Source organism: Ochotona curzoniae, unplaced genomic scaffold (genome assembly GCF_017591425.1).
Source record: "Ochotona curzoniae isolate NIBS_2020 unplaced genomic scaffold, NIBS_Ocur_1.0 contig_43, whole genome shotgun sequence".
In the NCBI taxonomy this organism is placed as follows: Eukaryota; Metazoa; Chordata; class Mammalia; order Lagomorpha; family Ochotonidae; genus Ochotona; species Ochotona curzoniae.
The window spans coordinates 486,636-502,219 of NW_024466218.1; the positions used below are offsets into that span (position 1 = coordinate 486,636).

The 15,584-nt window shown below is 44.0% G+C and overlaps 1 protein-coding gene across 1 annotated transcript in view; it reads left to right on the forward strand.

Moving 5' to 3' along the window:
• Window positions 1-15,584, forward strand: part of ABHD3 (abhydrolase domain containing 3, phospholipase) — a 52,335-nt gene that overhangs the window by 16,527 nt on the left and 20,224 nt on the right. Inside the window, exon 5 of the mRNA XM_040984652.1 lies at window positions 8,775-8,820. Within this exon, the coding sequence (XP_040840586.1) occupies window positions 8,775-8,820 (46 nt within the window). The remainder of the gene's footprint in view (window positions 1-8,774; window positions 8,821-15,584) is intronic.

The following is a 15,584-nucleotide window of genomic DNA, read 5'->3' on the forward strand; positions in this document are numbered from 1 at the left end:
GTTACGCTCGTAAGTAATGTAGAGATGATTTACACCATACAGGAGAATGTGAGGAAGTTATATGCCAGTGCAGTGCTGCTGTATTGAAAAGACTGGAACATTTAAGGTCTTTGGAATCTGCTGAGCTCCAGGAATTAATTCCCTGGGGGAAAACCAAGGATAACTAAACTAAGATCCTGGGCTATCGGAATAACCCTGAGGGGAAAAAAAAAAAAGAATAATTCTCAGGGACGTTTTATGGAGGGAAGGAATAGATCAGCAATTTCAGATGCAACTGAAAGGGCACAGTGGGGCCTGGCGCAATAGTGTAATGGTTAAGGTCCTCACCTTGAACGTGCTTGGATCCCATATGGACGCCAGCTCTAATTCCGGCAGCTTCACTTCCCATCCAGCTCCCTGCCTGTGGCCCGGGAAAGCAGTCAAGGACGGCCCAAAGCTTTGGGACCCTGCACCCGTGTGGGAGACCTGGAAGAAGTTCCTGGCTCCTGGCTCCTGGCTTTGGATTGGCACAGCACCTGCTGTTGCGCTCACTTGGGGAGTGAATCATTGGACGGAAGATCTTCTTCTCTGTCTCTCCTCCTCTCTGTATATCTGACTTTGTAATAAAAATAAATAAATCTAAAAAAAAGCGAGGGGCACAGTGACTGACACCAACAGAGCAAAATTTGACCTTGAGGAAGGAAGTCAAACTCCTGGGGGCTGAGATGGGCTATTCATGGGCGAGCAGAGAGGCCTGCAGGTTCAATCAGTTTGACAAAGGAGGGTTGTTAGAGAATAGCAAAAGAAACAGTTGAGGGATTATATATATATATATATATATGCACACACACATACATATTTATACACACACATAATGTATATTTGTAAATACATGTAATATGTATTTGTAAATATATGCATACACACACACACACACATATAGTCAGACAGAGAGAGAGAGCTGCCATTCACTGATTTATCCCCCAACCGCCCGCGATGGCTAGGGCTGGGTCACACTTGCAGATGCTGAAGCTGGGATTTTCATACTCAGTCTGGGTCTCCCATGTGGCTGGCAGGAACCCAATTACTTAAGTTATCACTGCTGCCTGACTGTATTTGCAGTAGCAAATACGGTATTTTCAGGAGCCAGACTAGATATCGAACTCAGACATGCTGATGGGGGCTGCAGGCTTCCCAGATAGTGTCCTGCTGAGTCACTCCCTAGCTAGGGCTGGGCCAGGCTGAAGCCAGGAGCTTGGAATTGCAATTCTTCTGCATAGTTGGCAGAGATCCAAGGACCTGAGCCATCATCTTCTGCCTGTCTGGATGTGCATGGTCAGGAAACCCTATCAGAAATGCAAGAGCCAGGACTCACACGAGGGACCCTGATAGGTGGTGTCGACTGTCCTATGTAGTGACTGAATGGCTGATCCAAGCAACGTCTTATCCACTGTGCCAAAAGCCATCTTAGGCTCAAGATCTTGTCACCGTAGAGCCTGCTTATGGTGGCAGGGATGCCACTGTTCATTGCTTTATTTTGAGAATCTCAAACTGGGAGATGATTTTAAAAGAGGATAATATGTGACTGCTTTAAAATATTTCTTTATTTGTTAGTTTGGGCTTTGGACTGAGCATTTTTAATTTGGGTAAAGTAGCACACAGTGGTCACTATATAGCTTTAGATGAAGTTTAACTCTTCCTGCAACATTACAGGTGCAGTAAAGGGAACATCTATAGGGGCCCAGCACAGTGGCTCAGTGGCTAAATCTTCACCTTGCTCGTGCTGAGATCCCATATGGTGCCAATTTGTGTTCCGGCTGCTCCACTTCCCATCCAGCTCACCGATTGTGTCCTGGGAAAGCAGTCAAGGATGGCCCAAAGCCTTGGGACCCTGTACCTGTGTGGGAGGCCCAGAAAAGGCTCCTGGGTATGTGTTGGCTGAGTTCCGATCTTGGGGAGTGACACAATGGGTGAAAGATACTTCTGTCTTTCTGTAAATGTGACTTTCCAGTAAAAATTAAAAAATCTTCAAAAAGTGGGAGGGATCATCTACAGGCACTTCTTGAAGGATGTGAGTCCAAACTAAAAAAACAATGAAGCTGTGAAGCATAAGGGTGAACTCTGATCACCCACTAATTTATTTTGTAGATTTGTTTATTTGTTTGTTTATGAGACAGTTACAGAGAGATCTTCCATTTGCCAGTTCAGTCTACAGATGGCTGCTCAGTCAATACTGGGCCAGACTGCATCGAGAAACCAAGAGCTTCATCCAGGTCTCCTACATGGCTGGCAGGGCCCAAATACTTGGACCACCTTCTGCTGCTTTTTGCAAACTTTTAGTAGGGAGCTGGATCAGAAGGGAAGCAGCCAGGGCATGAACTGATGCCAACATCATAGGTGACAGCCTTACCCACTATGCTACAGTGTCGGCTCCTCAGCCCCCATCAAAGTGACGTTTTAGATCATAAATTATTTTATATTAATACCACAATATTTTTATTTCAGTAATTATTTTAAAAAGCAGTTTAACTTTTTAAAAAATGAGTTTTATTTCTTTTCTTTTTTTTTTTAAAGATTTATTTTTATTATTTTTTTATTGGAAAGGCGGATATACAGAGAGGAGAGACAGAGAGGAAGATCTTCTGTCCGATGATTCACTCCCTAAGTGAGCGCAATGGCTGATACTATGCCGATACGAAACCAGGAGCCTCTTCCGGGTCTCCCACGCGGGTGCAGGGTCCCAAAATTTTGGGTTGTCCTCTGCTGCTTTCCCGGGCCACAGGCAGGGAGCTGGAAGGGAAGCGGGGCTGCCGGGATAGAACCGGTGCCCATATGGGATCCCGGGTGTGCAAGGTGAGGACCTTAACCACTTGCACCACCGTGCTGGGCCCAAGTTTTATTTATTTTCATTGGAAAGACAAATTCATAGAGAGAAGAAGAGACAAACAGAAAGATCTTCCATCCACTGATTCACCCCCCAAATAGCTGCAGTGGCCAAAAGTGAGCTGATTGAGGCCAGGAGTCAGGAGTTTCTTCTGGGTCTCCTACCCAGGTGCGGGGACTCGAAGCTTTGGATCATCCTCTGCTGCTTTTCCTTGCCACAGTCAGGGAGTTGGATGTGAATGACATTGCGGCATTTACAAAGGAAGGGTTTAGCCATTGAGCCATCTCGCCAGGTCCGGCAGTTGACTTTTTAAGATTTGGGTAAAAGAGCTAGTAAGTGATGTTCATGAGACTAGCACCAAATGGAAATGTATCATGTTTATGATATCTAGAATACAGTATGGCAGACACAGATTAATGGCCCCATTTTGTCAGAGACCAGTTGTTAGCTATTTCACTTATAGTATGATACCCTAACTAACATATGTCCAAGGATATTGTTCTGTTATTCAGACTTGGCATTCTCTCAAAGGGGTACTCTGTGTTCAGAGCACCCATTTTCTTTGGAAAAATAGGCTTGAATGTTACTAGGTTAGATAGCGTAGAACAGCATACTGGAGTGGTTCAATGGAGTCTTGCATTGGATGTGCCTGGATTCACATTCCAGCTCTGTCATGCAGTAACTTTGAATCCACTGATGAATCAAATATCTCTCTGCACTTGTTCTCTCATTTGTACTGAGGCAATAAGGATTGGATGCAGTACGTGTAAAGAGTGTTGACTTGCAACTGGCCCGTAACAAATACTGCAGACCTATTAGCTGTGAAATCCTGAAGAGAATCTGGTTGAAGGAAGAGCCTCGTCCATTTGGTCTGGGCAGATGGAAAGAAGTAGTTAGTGCCCAGTCCTATGCCCAGGAAGATGCCATCCAGAGAGGAGCTGCAGATAGGAATGAGCCTGGCCAGGCATTGGTGATCCAGGAGGAGGAAGGAAATGTCTTGCTCGGGTAAAGAGGCAGCTGGAGTCTTCCTGTCATACGTGTTTCTGACTCTGGGACAACAAACTCGCCAGTGGTGATGTGTGATAGCGGAATAACAACTGCTCTTAGTTATAAGCACTCTGAATATAGAACTTAGTTGGGAGCCAGCATGGTGGCCCACCAGGCTAATCTTCCACTAACAGCACCAGCATCCCTATGGGCACCAGTTCTGTTTCACTTCCAAGACAGCTCTCTGATTATGGCCTGGGACAGCAGCGGAAGGTGGCTCAAGTCTTTTGCTCCTGTAATCATATGGGAGGCCCAAAGGAAGCTCCTGGCTCTTGGCAGTAGATCAGGTCAACTCTGGCCTTTGCAGCCATTTGGGAAGTGATCCAGCAGAGAAGATGTTTCTGTCTGTCTCCCCTTGTCACTGTAAATCTGTCTTGTAAATATCCACCCCAACGTTCCATTTTTATTTTTATTTTTAATTTATTTTTATAAGGATTTATTTTTATTTTCATTACAAAGTCAGATATACAGAGAGGAGGAGAGACAGAGAGGAAGATCTTCTATCCAACGATTCATTCCAAGTGAGCACAACGGCAGGTGCTGTGCTGATCTGAAGCCAGGAGCCAGGAACTTCCTCCAGGTCTCCCACGCGGGTGCAGGGTCCCAAAGCTTTGGGCCATCCTCGACTGCTTTCCCAGGCCACAGGCAGGGAGCTGGATGGGAAGCTGGGCTGCCGGGATTAGAACTGGTGCCCATATGGGATCCCGGGCGTTCAAGGCGAGGACCTTAACCTATGCGCCATCGCGCCAGGCCCGAGAAGAGGTTTTCTACTTAGCGGTTAACTCCCCAAATGGCCGCAGTAGCCGGAGCTGAGCTGATCCAAAGCCAAGAACCAGGAGCCAGGAGCCAGGTCTCTCATGCAGGTGCAGGGTCTCAAGGCTCTGGGCCATTCTCTGCTGCTTTCCCAGGCCACACAGAGAGAGCCGGATCAGAGGTGGAACAGCTGGGACTTGAACTGGTGTCCATATTGAATGCTAACGCTGTGAGAGAAAGACCAACCTACTTTGCTGTGGTTCCAGCACCACTAGAGGTGCATTTTGTTTGCATGCCCTGCCCACTGGTTTGCTTGAGTGCCAAGGCAGAGCAGTCTGCTTCTCAGGGAGGAGGATCCACCGCTTCTGTTCTTGCCAGTCCCTTCCCTGAGCAATGCAGGGCTCGTGGGTCCATCTCGCAGTGATAGAACTTCTCATCTGAAAGGTGACTTTGTTCCCAGTGAACGAATGGCTATCTCTGGGCATGTTTCTGATTGTTGCACCTTGGGGCAAGTTCGCCTGGCATCTCAAGGATGATTGTGTGTACAGTGCCCACAGGGACAGCGATTGAGAAACTCTGGTGCTCTCAGCAGTCTTTTAATTACCTTTATTAAAGGAGACGCGTCTGTTCCCCTGGTTATCAAGTTCTGTCATTGCCAGAAGTTCTGCACACCTGATTTAGTGTTTACATCCTTTCCCTGTTTGCATTTTCCTGTTTTGAGAGAACACTTAAGGAATGGGTATTGGGTACAGCAGTTGAAGATACTACTTGGGATAACTGCATACTATGTTGGAGTGCCTGGATTTGAGTCCCAGCTCCTCTCTGATTCCAACCTCCTACTCCTGAGCACCCTGGGAAGCAGCAGGTACTGCCTTCAGAACTTTTAGTCCCTACTACCCACATTGGGTTCTGGGTTTAGTTCTGGGTTCCTGGTTTTAGCTGGGCCCACTCCCAGCTCTGGATCTTGCACTTTCCAGGTGGTTCTGCATTCTAGCCTGACAGGACTTGCCCCCAGTCCTAACACCTGCTAGCCAAGGTTTCGGCAAAGCCCATCTAGCCCACGCTTACTCTGGTCATGCATGCAGTAGTGGATACATTTGCTTCGCCCCAACCCAGCTTAAATGTAGGCCCACAGGTTTTGTGGTGCTGCCCAGCCTGGCTTGCAGCTCATGTTGGTGGGTGGTGCCTCCTAGCCCAGCCTGAACAGCCCCCAGTCCTGACCCTAATGTGAACTGGCTGGTGTGGTAGCACAACCTGGCCTGTCCTGCACCCCACTCTAGCTCTCACCTCTGCCAGTGGGAAAAAAATAAATAACTCTTATGTAAAACAAAAAGGGGATGGAGCGGGTGTTAAGAATAAGGAACCAGGTTCTCGTTGACAGCTGAAGTGGGAGAAAGGGACAGAAGGACATCAACCATTCTTCCTGTCTCTTTGTCCTTTGTCCAAGGCTGGTACCCCACTGTCATGACTCCTGATGACTGGATACTGTCCTCAGGGAGTGCCACTCAGTTTCTCCTCTAGCAAGGCAGTCCTGGACTGTGAGCCAAGTCCAAGAGTTGCCAGCAAGCCAGTGCCAATGTCCCAGTCTGCAGTTGTGAAGAAGGGTGCAGGTGCACAGGCTGCTGTGTCAGGCGTTTGTAGAGATGCTCCTTTGCTCCTCGCACTAATTCTGGGGCTGTGCTCAGGGGATGTCACATGGTGACATCTTGCTCTGGGAACCATGTGGATCCTTATTTAATGTTTGCAGTCTAAAAGTGGTACTTCCTTGGCTGACTAGGAGCCTTAGGGTTCAAGGTCTCAGTTACCTTTAGCACCTATGCCTGTGTGACTTAAGTACTTATGCAATATGGGTGACTCACTTGAATTGTCTTTATATCTGGTCTATCTTGCCATTTTTTTTAATGCAAAAAGTAAAATAATAACAGCATACTCTAGCTTCTTGCATATACTTAGTATACTTAAAATTTCTCCAAGTCAATAAAGGCCAATATTTTCAGCTTTTCCCCAATTAGATTTCTGAGACTTTTTTTTTTAAAGAAAAACATTTCCTTCCTTCTTTTGGGCCTAATAAAATTATACAATAGAATAAAAATTAAGTTAGAGGTAGCATATTAAAAAATATCTATGTGATATTTCAAATACAAGAAAGAATTGCTTTATAAAAACATGCCTTGAGCAGGAGTTTGGCACAGCACAGAGGATAAAATGCCTCTTGGGGAGGTCCATCGCGGTGGATAGTAGGGTGTCTGCCTATGATGCCAGCATCTCATGTGGGTACCAGTTCTACTCCTGGTTGCTCCACTTCCAATCCAGCTCCCTGCTTATGGCCTGGGAAAGCAGTGGAAGATGGTAAAGATCCTTGAACCCCCATATCCTTGTGGGTGACCTGAAAGAAGTTCCTGGCTCCCAACATTGAACTGGCACAGCTATGGCCCTTGCAGCCAATTGGGAATGAACCAGTGGATGAAACAGGTCTCTTTTTTCTTTGTCTCTCTCTCTGTAACTCTTTCCAGTAAGACAAATAAATATTAAAAAAAAAAAAAAGAGGAAGGAGAAGAAGGCAGGCGGAGAAGGGGAAGAAGAAGAAGGAGAATAGGAGGAGGAGGAAGAAGAAAATGCCTTTTAGGACTCAGAGTGTCTGAAGTCCCAGCTTTGTTTCCAGTTCCCTATTCCTGCCAATAGGCGTCCTGGGTGAAACCAGATGATGTCTCAGGTTCTTGGGTCCCTGACTCCCATGTAGATGACTCAAATTAAGTGCTGGGTTCCTGGCTTCAGCCTGGCCCAGGGCTGGTTGTGGGCATTTGGGGAGTGAAACAGCAGATGAAAAATTTCTGTCTCTCTTTCAATTAAAAACAATAAAGAAAAAAATATAACCTGAATACCACACAGAATAAATTAGTTGTGGTGCAGTGGGTTAAGCTGTATCCCATATCAGAGCATCTGATGCAAGTTCCAGGTGCTTGCTCCAGTCAGCTCCCTATTAATTCATCGAGAAGGTGGTAGAGGATGGCCTAAGCATCTGGCCTCCTGCTGGCCACAGAGGAAGACCCAGATGGAGTTCCTAACTCAGCCATGGCTATTACAGCCATGTAGAAATACTTGGGGAATGAGACAGTGGATGAAAGTTCTGTTTTTTCTCTTTTTCTTCTTTCATCAATCTGCCTTTCAAATGAGTAAATATTTTTTAATCTAATCTCCTTGAGAGTCAGAATTGAGTATATTTTGTAGAGTGGTGAGTTCATCAGTGCCCAGCACCTGTACAATCGTCAGGCACCAAGAAGGAAGAGAATTTGCATCTTAAATGGCCTTGATTGAATAGGTAGACATAAAATGAATTTTGATTTGCATGAGGTATAGATGCAGAAGTAGTGAGAACCTAGGTGGAGACAAGTCAGGATTTTTTCTAAGACTTGTAAAAAGTATACACCCAGGGTTGTGTTTGACATAAAATTAAGTAAGGGTTAATACATTTTGTAATTAGAATAACTTTTTGATGATAGCATGACATTCCAATTGCTATAATTAATCAACTACTCCCATGGAGCACCATTGCAATATAGTGAAAAAACCTTGCAAAGGTGATGCAAATGGGATCCCAGACAGTGTTAATTTTTCCTCCTGAAGTCGGTTGTACTCTGTGCAGTCCTGCCCTGCTGGTGTGAGGGGCCTGGCACTTCATTTTCACTTCATGTAAATTTGCTGAGCTTTGAGAACAATAGCTGTTTCTTAGGTAAACAAATACTAATTAATGTTACAAATATATTGAATAAAAGACGTTTTTTCTTTAATTGAACCGAAATATTCATATTTGACTTGCATTGAAAATGTTTTATTTTCACTGATTGGATGTCTAGCTTTATGCAAAAAACCTGTAAAAATTAAAAAATTAACAGTACTTGAATAAGCAGTTGTCTAATTTGAATCCACATGTTGAATTTAAAGAACTAGAATAGCATTTTAGTGTATTGAGATGAAATTGTCAAATATATTTGTAGAATAGATTTCCCAAACCTTTTCAGCTGTAAACCAGTGTCAGTAAGATGAATTTAGAGTTATATTGTGAGCCAGCATCATGTGTAGAAATAACAAGGATTACTTTCCTGGTTTTTAGATGTGTGGTTTTCAACAACAGAGGAGTGGCTGGAGAGAGTCTCTTGGTAAGTAATTTCAACACTCAATTTTTAAGAATAATGTCTAGTTTTCTAATGAAAAGGATGTTTTTCTTACTTAAAATAAACCTTTAATTGTTTAAGTTTACAAGTGCATTGCAGAGAACCACAGATAAACAGGGGGAAAATTAGAAGAACTGTATTTGTGTCCCAGGAAGATTTCTTTAACCTATGTGTATCCAGATCATACATTTTTATTTATATATAAAACATTTATATTCTATTGTTTATAAAATTAGTTCTACTTTATTGCTTGGTAGTTACTATACCTTAAGATAAACGCATACTCATCTATAAATTTTTAATGCAAAACTTATTTAAAGATTAATGAGTTCAAAGTGAAATTACTAGTATTAATATACTTTTTCTGATGTTATCTATTTTGTCATTCATATTTTACATAGAGGACATGTTACTTTCACTAGAAGTTCTTCCATCTTCTAGACAGTCATCACAACATCCAATGTCTAGACCTATGTTGTAATGAGAACTATTAAACTCAATGATACTTACATGTAGCTATTTTACTTTTCATCCCTCACCTCTTGTACAGTGAAAGACAGTTTCATCATATTTGAGAAAAATGTTTTGAGTCATTGACAGAGAATGACGTTAGAATTAGATCATCCTGGAAATAAATTTGCAATTGTGTCATGAAAGCCAATACTTTCTAAGAAGCTTGGGAGGAGTACTACCCTTTGCTTCACTTAGGATCTAGAAGGTTTCAGGATCAATATGATTTCTAAAGCATAAGTTATACAACATTGAGGAGCAAGTGTCTCCAGATAACTTCTATAATGTGGACGCTCCCGTTTCCTCCCATGGTCCACCCCTTTAGGAATCTGCAGGGAAAGCCTGGAGTTTTCCCTGAGGCCCTGGGCCAAGCTGTGCCTGGGCCACACAGGCCTGCCGTACCTCCCTCCAGGTGCTTCCAGGACACACAGAGAAGACAGGATCTGAGGGGCTTGAGGAAATAACATGCTGTGGAGTCCATCAGACCCCGTGAAGTGAGGGATAAAGATGTGTTCATTCAGCAAAGCTGCAGCGGGAACCTGTTCAGGCAGGGCCTGAGCAAGGGACTAGGGCAAGGAGGACACCTGTTATTGAGATGCAGCCCTAATCCCTAGGAGTCAGACTTGAGGCGTGGGAGTCAAACATACACTCAGTACACTGCTAAGCCCACAGACTTAGGCGACTGGCAAAGGAAGGGATATTTCACTGCCTGGGGAAGGGCTCCTAGTTGGGGTTCCCTTTGGAATTGAAGGTCCAGAAAAAGGAGCTCAGAATAAAGAACCAGACCTAAAAGAGCATGGAATACAGCTGCGTGTCTGTGGCCGGATAATGATATTGGTCATTTTATCTAGTATTTACAAAATTCTCAGACTTGGTCTTGGATGCATCTTTTGGTACTGAATGTTCATTAATAGAAATAGCCCAGTGCTTTAAGCACAAGCACTGCTGTGCCCATTTTCCAGGTGAGGAAAATGAAACAGGGTGATGACCTTGCCCCACTAAGAACTGGCACAGCCATAATCCAGCTCCTCATATCCTTGTCCCTGATCCTATTCTCCTTCTGATTCTTCAGGAAATATTAGGGGAGTTCTTCTAGAAGAGGAGGGCTAGATTGTTGAAGACTCATGTGTGGGATCTGAAGAAACCTAGTGTTCAACTATTGACACATGAATCGGGCATAACTTAATCATGTTTTTTTTTAGAAGGGGAACTGTGGGACTGGCCTGCAACAAGCTACAGAGAGAGAGGAGGCTACAGTCCTACCCAGAGTGTGAAAGCAAATGCAGAAGGGATATAATGCAAGGAAGAACAATGAGTAGCATTCATGAGGCGGAAAGAATGGTATTAATTGTACTGTAACCAGTGCAAAGAGGGAGTCCAGGGTAGGAGTGACAGGGGTTGATGGTATTTGCTAACAGAGGACATTTAGGAGAATTTGGTTACAAAGAAGTGAAGTTTATGTGATTCACAGTTTTATAGGCAAGGAAATCCAAAAGCATCTGTTTGGCGTCTGGTGAGGGCCTACTTACTGCATCATGCGATTGTAGGGAACATCACATGAGGAGGCACAGCATGCATGCTAGGCCAGGTCTCACCTTCAGTGCACCAGGCTGTACCCTCATGACCTCATTTATCTTAATCACCCAAGGGCCCAGCCTGCAAATACCATTCAAACTGGACAGCATGTTTAGGGTGCCTTTGGATTAAGCAGGTCGAGATTTCTAGTAAATAGTTGCATCTGTAAGACTGGTCCTCAGGAAACACACGAGCACTGCAGTAAAAGTTGGAGCCCAGAAGTGGTTGACTAGGGAAACTAAAGGAAAGAGGGAGAAACTATGGATGCGAAAACAACAGATCTGCAGGGGATCTTCAGAAAATTAATGGAAAAATACCTAGTATGTAAAAATTATGCACAGATTTTTGTTTTAGATTTATTTATTTTTAAAGTTGGATTTTACCGAGAGACAGAGACTGGTTCACTCCCAAATGGCTGCAATGGCCAGAGCTGAGCTGGTTCAAAGCTTGCATCTAGAAGCCTCTTGTAGAGCTCGCTCTTGGGTGCAGGGTCCCAAGGCTTTGTGCTGTCCTCTGCTGCTTTCCCAGGCCACAGGCAGGTTCTGGATTGGAAGTAGAACAGCTGACCAAGGGCTGCGAACGACTGGTTCAGAACAGAGGCACAATCTTGATTTGTATCTTACCACCTTCTGGAAAGGACTGAATATAGGTCAGATGCAAAGAAAGACAGACCTTAAGTGTAGGCATAAAAACAAGAATAGAGGATGAATCAGCAAAGATCACACAGGAAGGAACAGTCTCTGACTGAAATTAACCCGAAAGGACTAGCAAAGGTGAAATGGAATTTAGGGTAAGCGATCCTCCTAGGAGTAAAGAAAAGGCAAAGTAAAGGCTTTGCTGAAATATGTTGCAGATATACTTGGAATTTGTGCGGATGATTGTGGCTCCTGCAAAGAATAAGAGAGTTGGAAATTTCTGTCCCCGTTTTGTCCCTGTTTACTAACTGTCGTGGAGGGAAGGCCACAGCCTTTCTCCCTGGGAACTGAGAAGTCCACGCCTTTCTTTCCGGAGCCAGTCCTGTCCTCAGTGCTGAAGGTGAACCTCAGATAGGCCTTAGGGTTGCCAGAGAGTAGAGGGGCTTTCCTTCCTCACTGAAGATTGGTATCCAAGAAAAGAAATTCAGGCATCTAGATTGTGCACAAACATCGTAACAATATTGATTGCCTTATAAATTGAGTTTAGGAGTGGTAATCTTTTTTTAAAATAAATTATAAATATACTTTTAAGATTTATTTATTTTTATTGCAAAGTCAGATATACAGAGAGGAAGAGAGTCAGAGAGAAAGATCCTTTATCTGATGATTCACTCCCCAAGTGAGTGCAACGGCAGGTGCTGTGCCGATCCAAAGCCAGGAGCCAGGAACTTCCTTCAGGTCTCCCATGCGGGTGCAGGGTCCCAAGGCTTTGGGCCGTCCTCGGCTGCTTTCCCAGGCCACAGGCAGGGAGCTGGATGGGAAGCTGGGCTGCTGGGATTAGAACTGGTGCACATGTGGGATCCCAGCCTATGTAAGGCGAGGACTTTAGCCACTAGGCCACCATGCTGGGCCCAGGAGCAGTAATCCATAAGGAACTCAGCTAACATTGAGTTTGTTGAGAACTACATAGGGTCCCTCTATTTGATCTGTAGAGTCCCACTGCCTTCTGTGTCCCCCATCCCAATAAGAAAGCCTCCTGGCTACTTTGGAATAAAGTCCTGTGGCTCCTCAGAAAGTTTAACATAGAATTACCATATAACCCAGCAGTTCTGCCCCAAAAGAAATGAAAATGCATGTCTTCACAAAAACTTTACACATGTGTTAGAGCAGCAGCAATCAGTTTCATGATAGCCAAGAGGTAGCAAGCAACCCTTGTGTCCATCAGCAGGTGAATGGATAAACAATATGGTAAGGCCATAGCATAGAATGCTCCTCAGCACTTTGCTGCGTAAAAGAAGTCAGACAACAGACCATGTGTTGTGTGGTTCCACCTTTTGAAAGCATTGAAACTAGACAAACCTATAGAGATGGAATGTAGTTTATGGTTGCCTAAGGCCTGGGATGGGGGAGGATGGCCAGTGGTGCAAGATTTCTTTTTTGGTGTGATGAGATATTCTCAAATTGTAGTTATAGAAACTGAATATATTTTAAAAACCATTTGATGTGTACAGTGAGTGAAATATAAGGATTATATCTCATCTAGTTGTTAAAAAAGGTTCCTTAGGATAGCTGTCTGGCACAGCAGTTAAGATAGTGGTTTGGATGCCTGCATCCTTTGTCAGAGTACTTGGGTTTGAATCCTGACTCTACTTCCAGCTCTAGACACATGGTAACTGACCAAGGTCCTAGAGCTGGTTCGTGGCCTTACATAGCAGCCATCTTGATCTTTCAACACCATCAGTCTGTGAAGTCAGGCCGAGAAAGGACAGTTTTCAGAGTGAGCTGTCCCTACAAACCTGAGTGGTTAATCTAGAGAAATTTGCTTGTCTTTTTCTCTTTCTTTTTGTTTTTCTCCTTCTTTTTCTTTTTCTCTCTCTCTCTCTTTCTTTTTTTCTTTCTCTTTCTCTCTTCCTTTCTCCTCCTCCTTCTTTCCTTTTTTTTTTTTTTTTGTGTGTGGTTAATGATTGATTTCTTTATTTGGGAGGCAGAGATTTCCTCCGGGCCTCCCAAATGAGTAGTAGCAGCCTGAGGACTTGGGCCATCTTCTGCTTTTCTCCCAGGTGCATTAACTGCAAGCTGAACGGGAAGTGGAGCTACCAGGACTCAAACCAGTGCCTGAATGGGATGTTGATGTGACAGATAGTGGCCCTACCTGCTGTGCCACTCTGCTCATGTTTCTCACTGGGCTTTCTCACTGTAGCTTTGCTGTGGAGGTGGCTACAGCAGGACTAAGAGGAGCTCTTCCCTCTCCTGCCACATTATTGAAAGAGGCATTCAGAGGGATGAAGGAGTTGCTCACACAATCTGCAGCCAGGGCACAGTTCAGCTGTTCAACTTGTACCTTCACGCTCCCTCCCTACCGAACCCTGCGGTGTCTGTTCCAAGTCAATCTATTCCTAAATTCTCCATGAATCATCCTCTCTCCTCCCTTCACTTTGATCACAACCCAGAAAGTATGTCTCAGCCAGGAATGAGTGAACTGCATTTAATCCTTGAGAATTTTCTCCTGACATTGATGGTTCCAGTCCAGAAATAGTCAGTTGTGACAAGTGGTGGGTAAACAAATGAATGTGTCTAGTCATATATCACTTGTTGATGACGACCTTTCAGAAAAATGCATTGTAAGGCAGTTCTGTCATTGCAGAAACGGCATGAAGTAGATGTAAACAGACCTGTATAATATAGTCCTCTGTACAGACTATATGGAATAACCTATTACTCTTAGACAGGTGAATCTGCTCAGCATGTTACTGTACTGAATACCATCAGAATTTGTTGCACAGTGGTGTTTGTGTGTCCTAAACATATCTAAACTTAAAAAGGGTACAGTACAAATGCTAGGCAATTTTAATTTAATCTTCCAGAACCACTGTCATATATTTTGTTCATCATTGGCATTGTTACATGGTATATAACTATATTTGAATTTTTTTGAAAATAAAGAACCAAAAAGGTTTAATTAAGTAACAGGAGAGTTTTAGCAATGTGGAAATAATAGTCTTACCCACTTTCCTGTAGCCCTTGAACCTTTTTGCCCTAATTAACTATGTAAAGATTGTCAAAAATAAAGAAAAAAGTTGGAAAAAAAAGAAGAGTTTTAGCAATAGGAATTTCATGTGGCTATCATTTATTGAGTGCGTAATAAGCACCAGGTGATTTTGTAAGGTATGCGATACGTTCAGCCAAAATACTTGAGACATAGGGATCGCTGAAAATAAAAGGGTTGGTTGTGCCAGTACAGATGCTGGCTGAGAGAAGGACCAGGGCCCAATATATATACCCTCTACTGCTAGCAGCAAGGTTAGTGGGGAAATAGTCCACTACAATTACAGGTGAGAGTATTGTTACAATGAAAAGTGGGGAAGGAAACAATAAGTTGTTGACATTGAACCTTCGTTGACTGTGGTTAAGAATTCTAAGTCAAGGTTCCCACATATATTATTACATACATATATTCAGTATTGTAGAAGTATGGTTTTGTTTTTGCCAGAAACTCTTACTTCCTCGTCCTCCATCTTCTAGCCCTTGTAATGGTGTTGAGAATGTCTCAGAATTTTTCTGTCGCAGACTGCAGAGTGCTTCCCCAAACACTAGCCTTCCTGTCTCCCAGGACTCTCTGGGTACATATTTCCTTCCTTGCCACTGCAGCCTCCACCTCCCTTAGCTCAGCTCTCACCCCATTTTGTTATGCTGTTAGAGTGGCGCTTCCCCACTCTGGCTGCACAACAGCTCGTTTGGGAAGCTTCAGACAATGCTGGTGCCCTCCTGTTGATTGTTTGGATTTGTTGGGTCTGGGTGGAGTCTGATGTCTGCAGTTGTGTGCATTTTTTTTCTTTCTTCTGTTGAACACTCTTCAGTGAGCCTCATGTGTAGACAGGACTAAAGGCCTGTGGGAAGCTGGTAGCAGTCCCACAGCCTCCCCTGACCCAGGTGAGCTGCATTTGGCCCCACTCCCTGATGCATTGATAGATCATGAGATTTGCCTGCTAGGAGCCTGAACTGAAAATAGCTCCCATCTGCCTGGCTGAC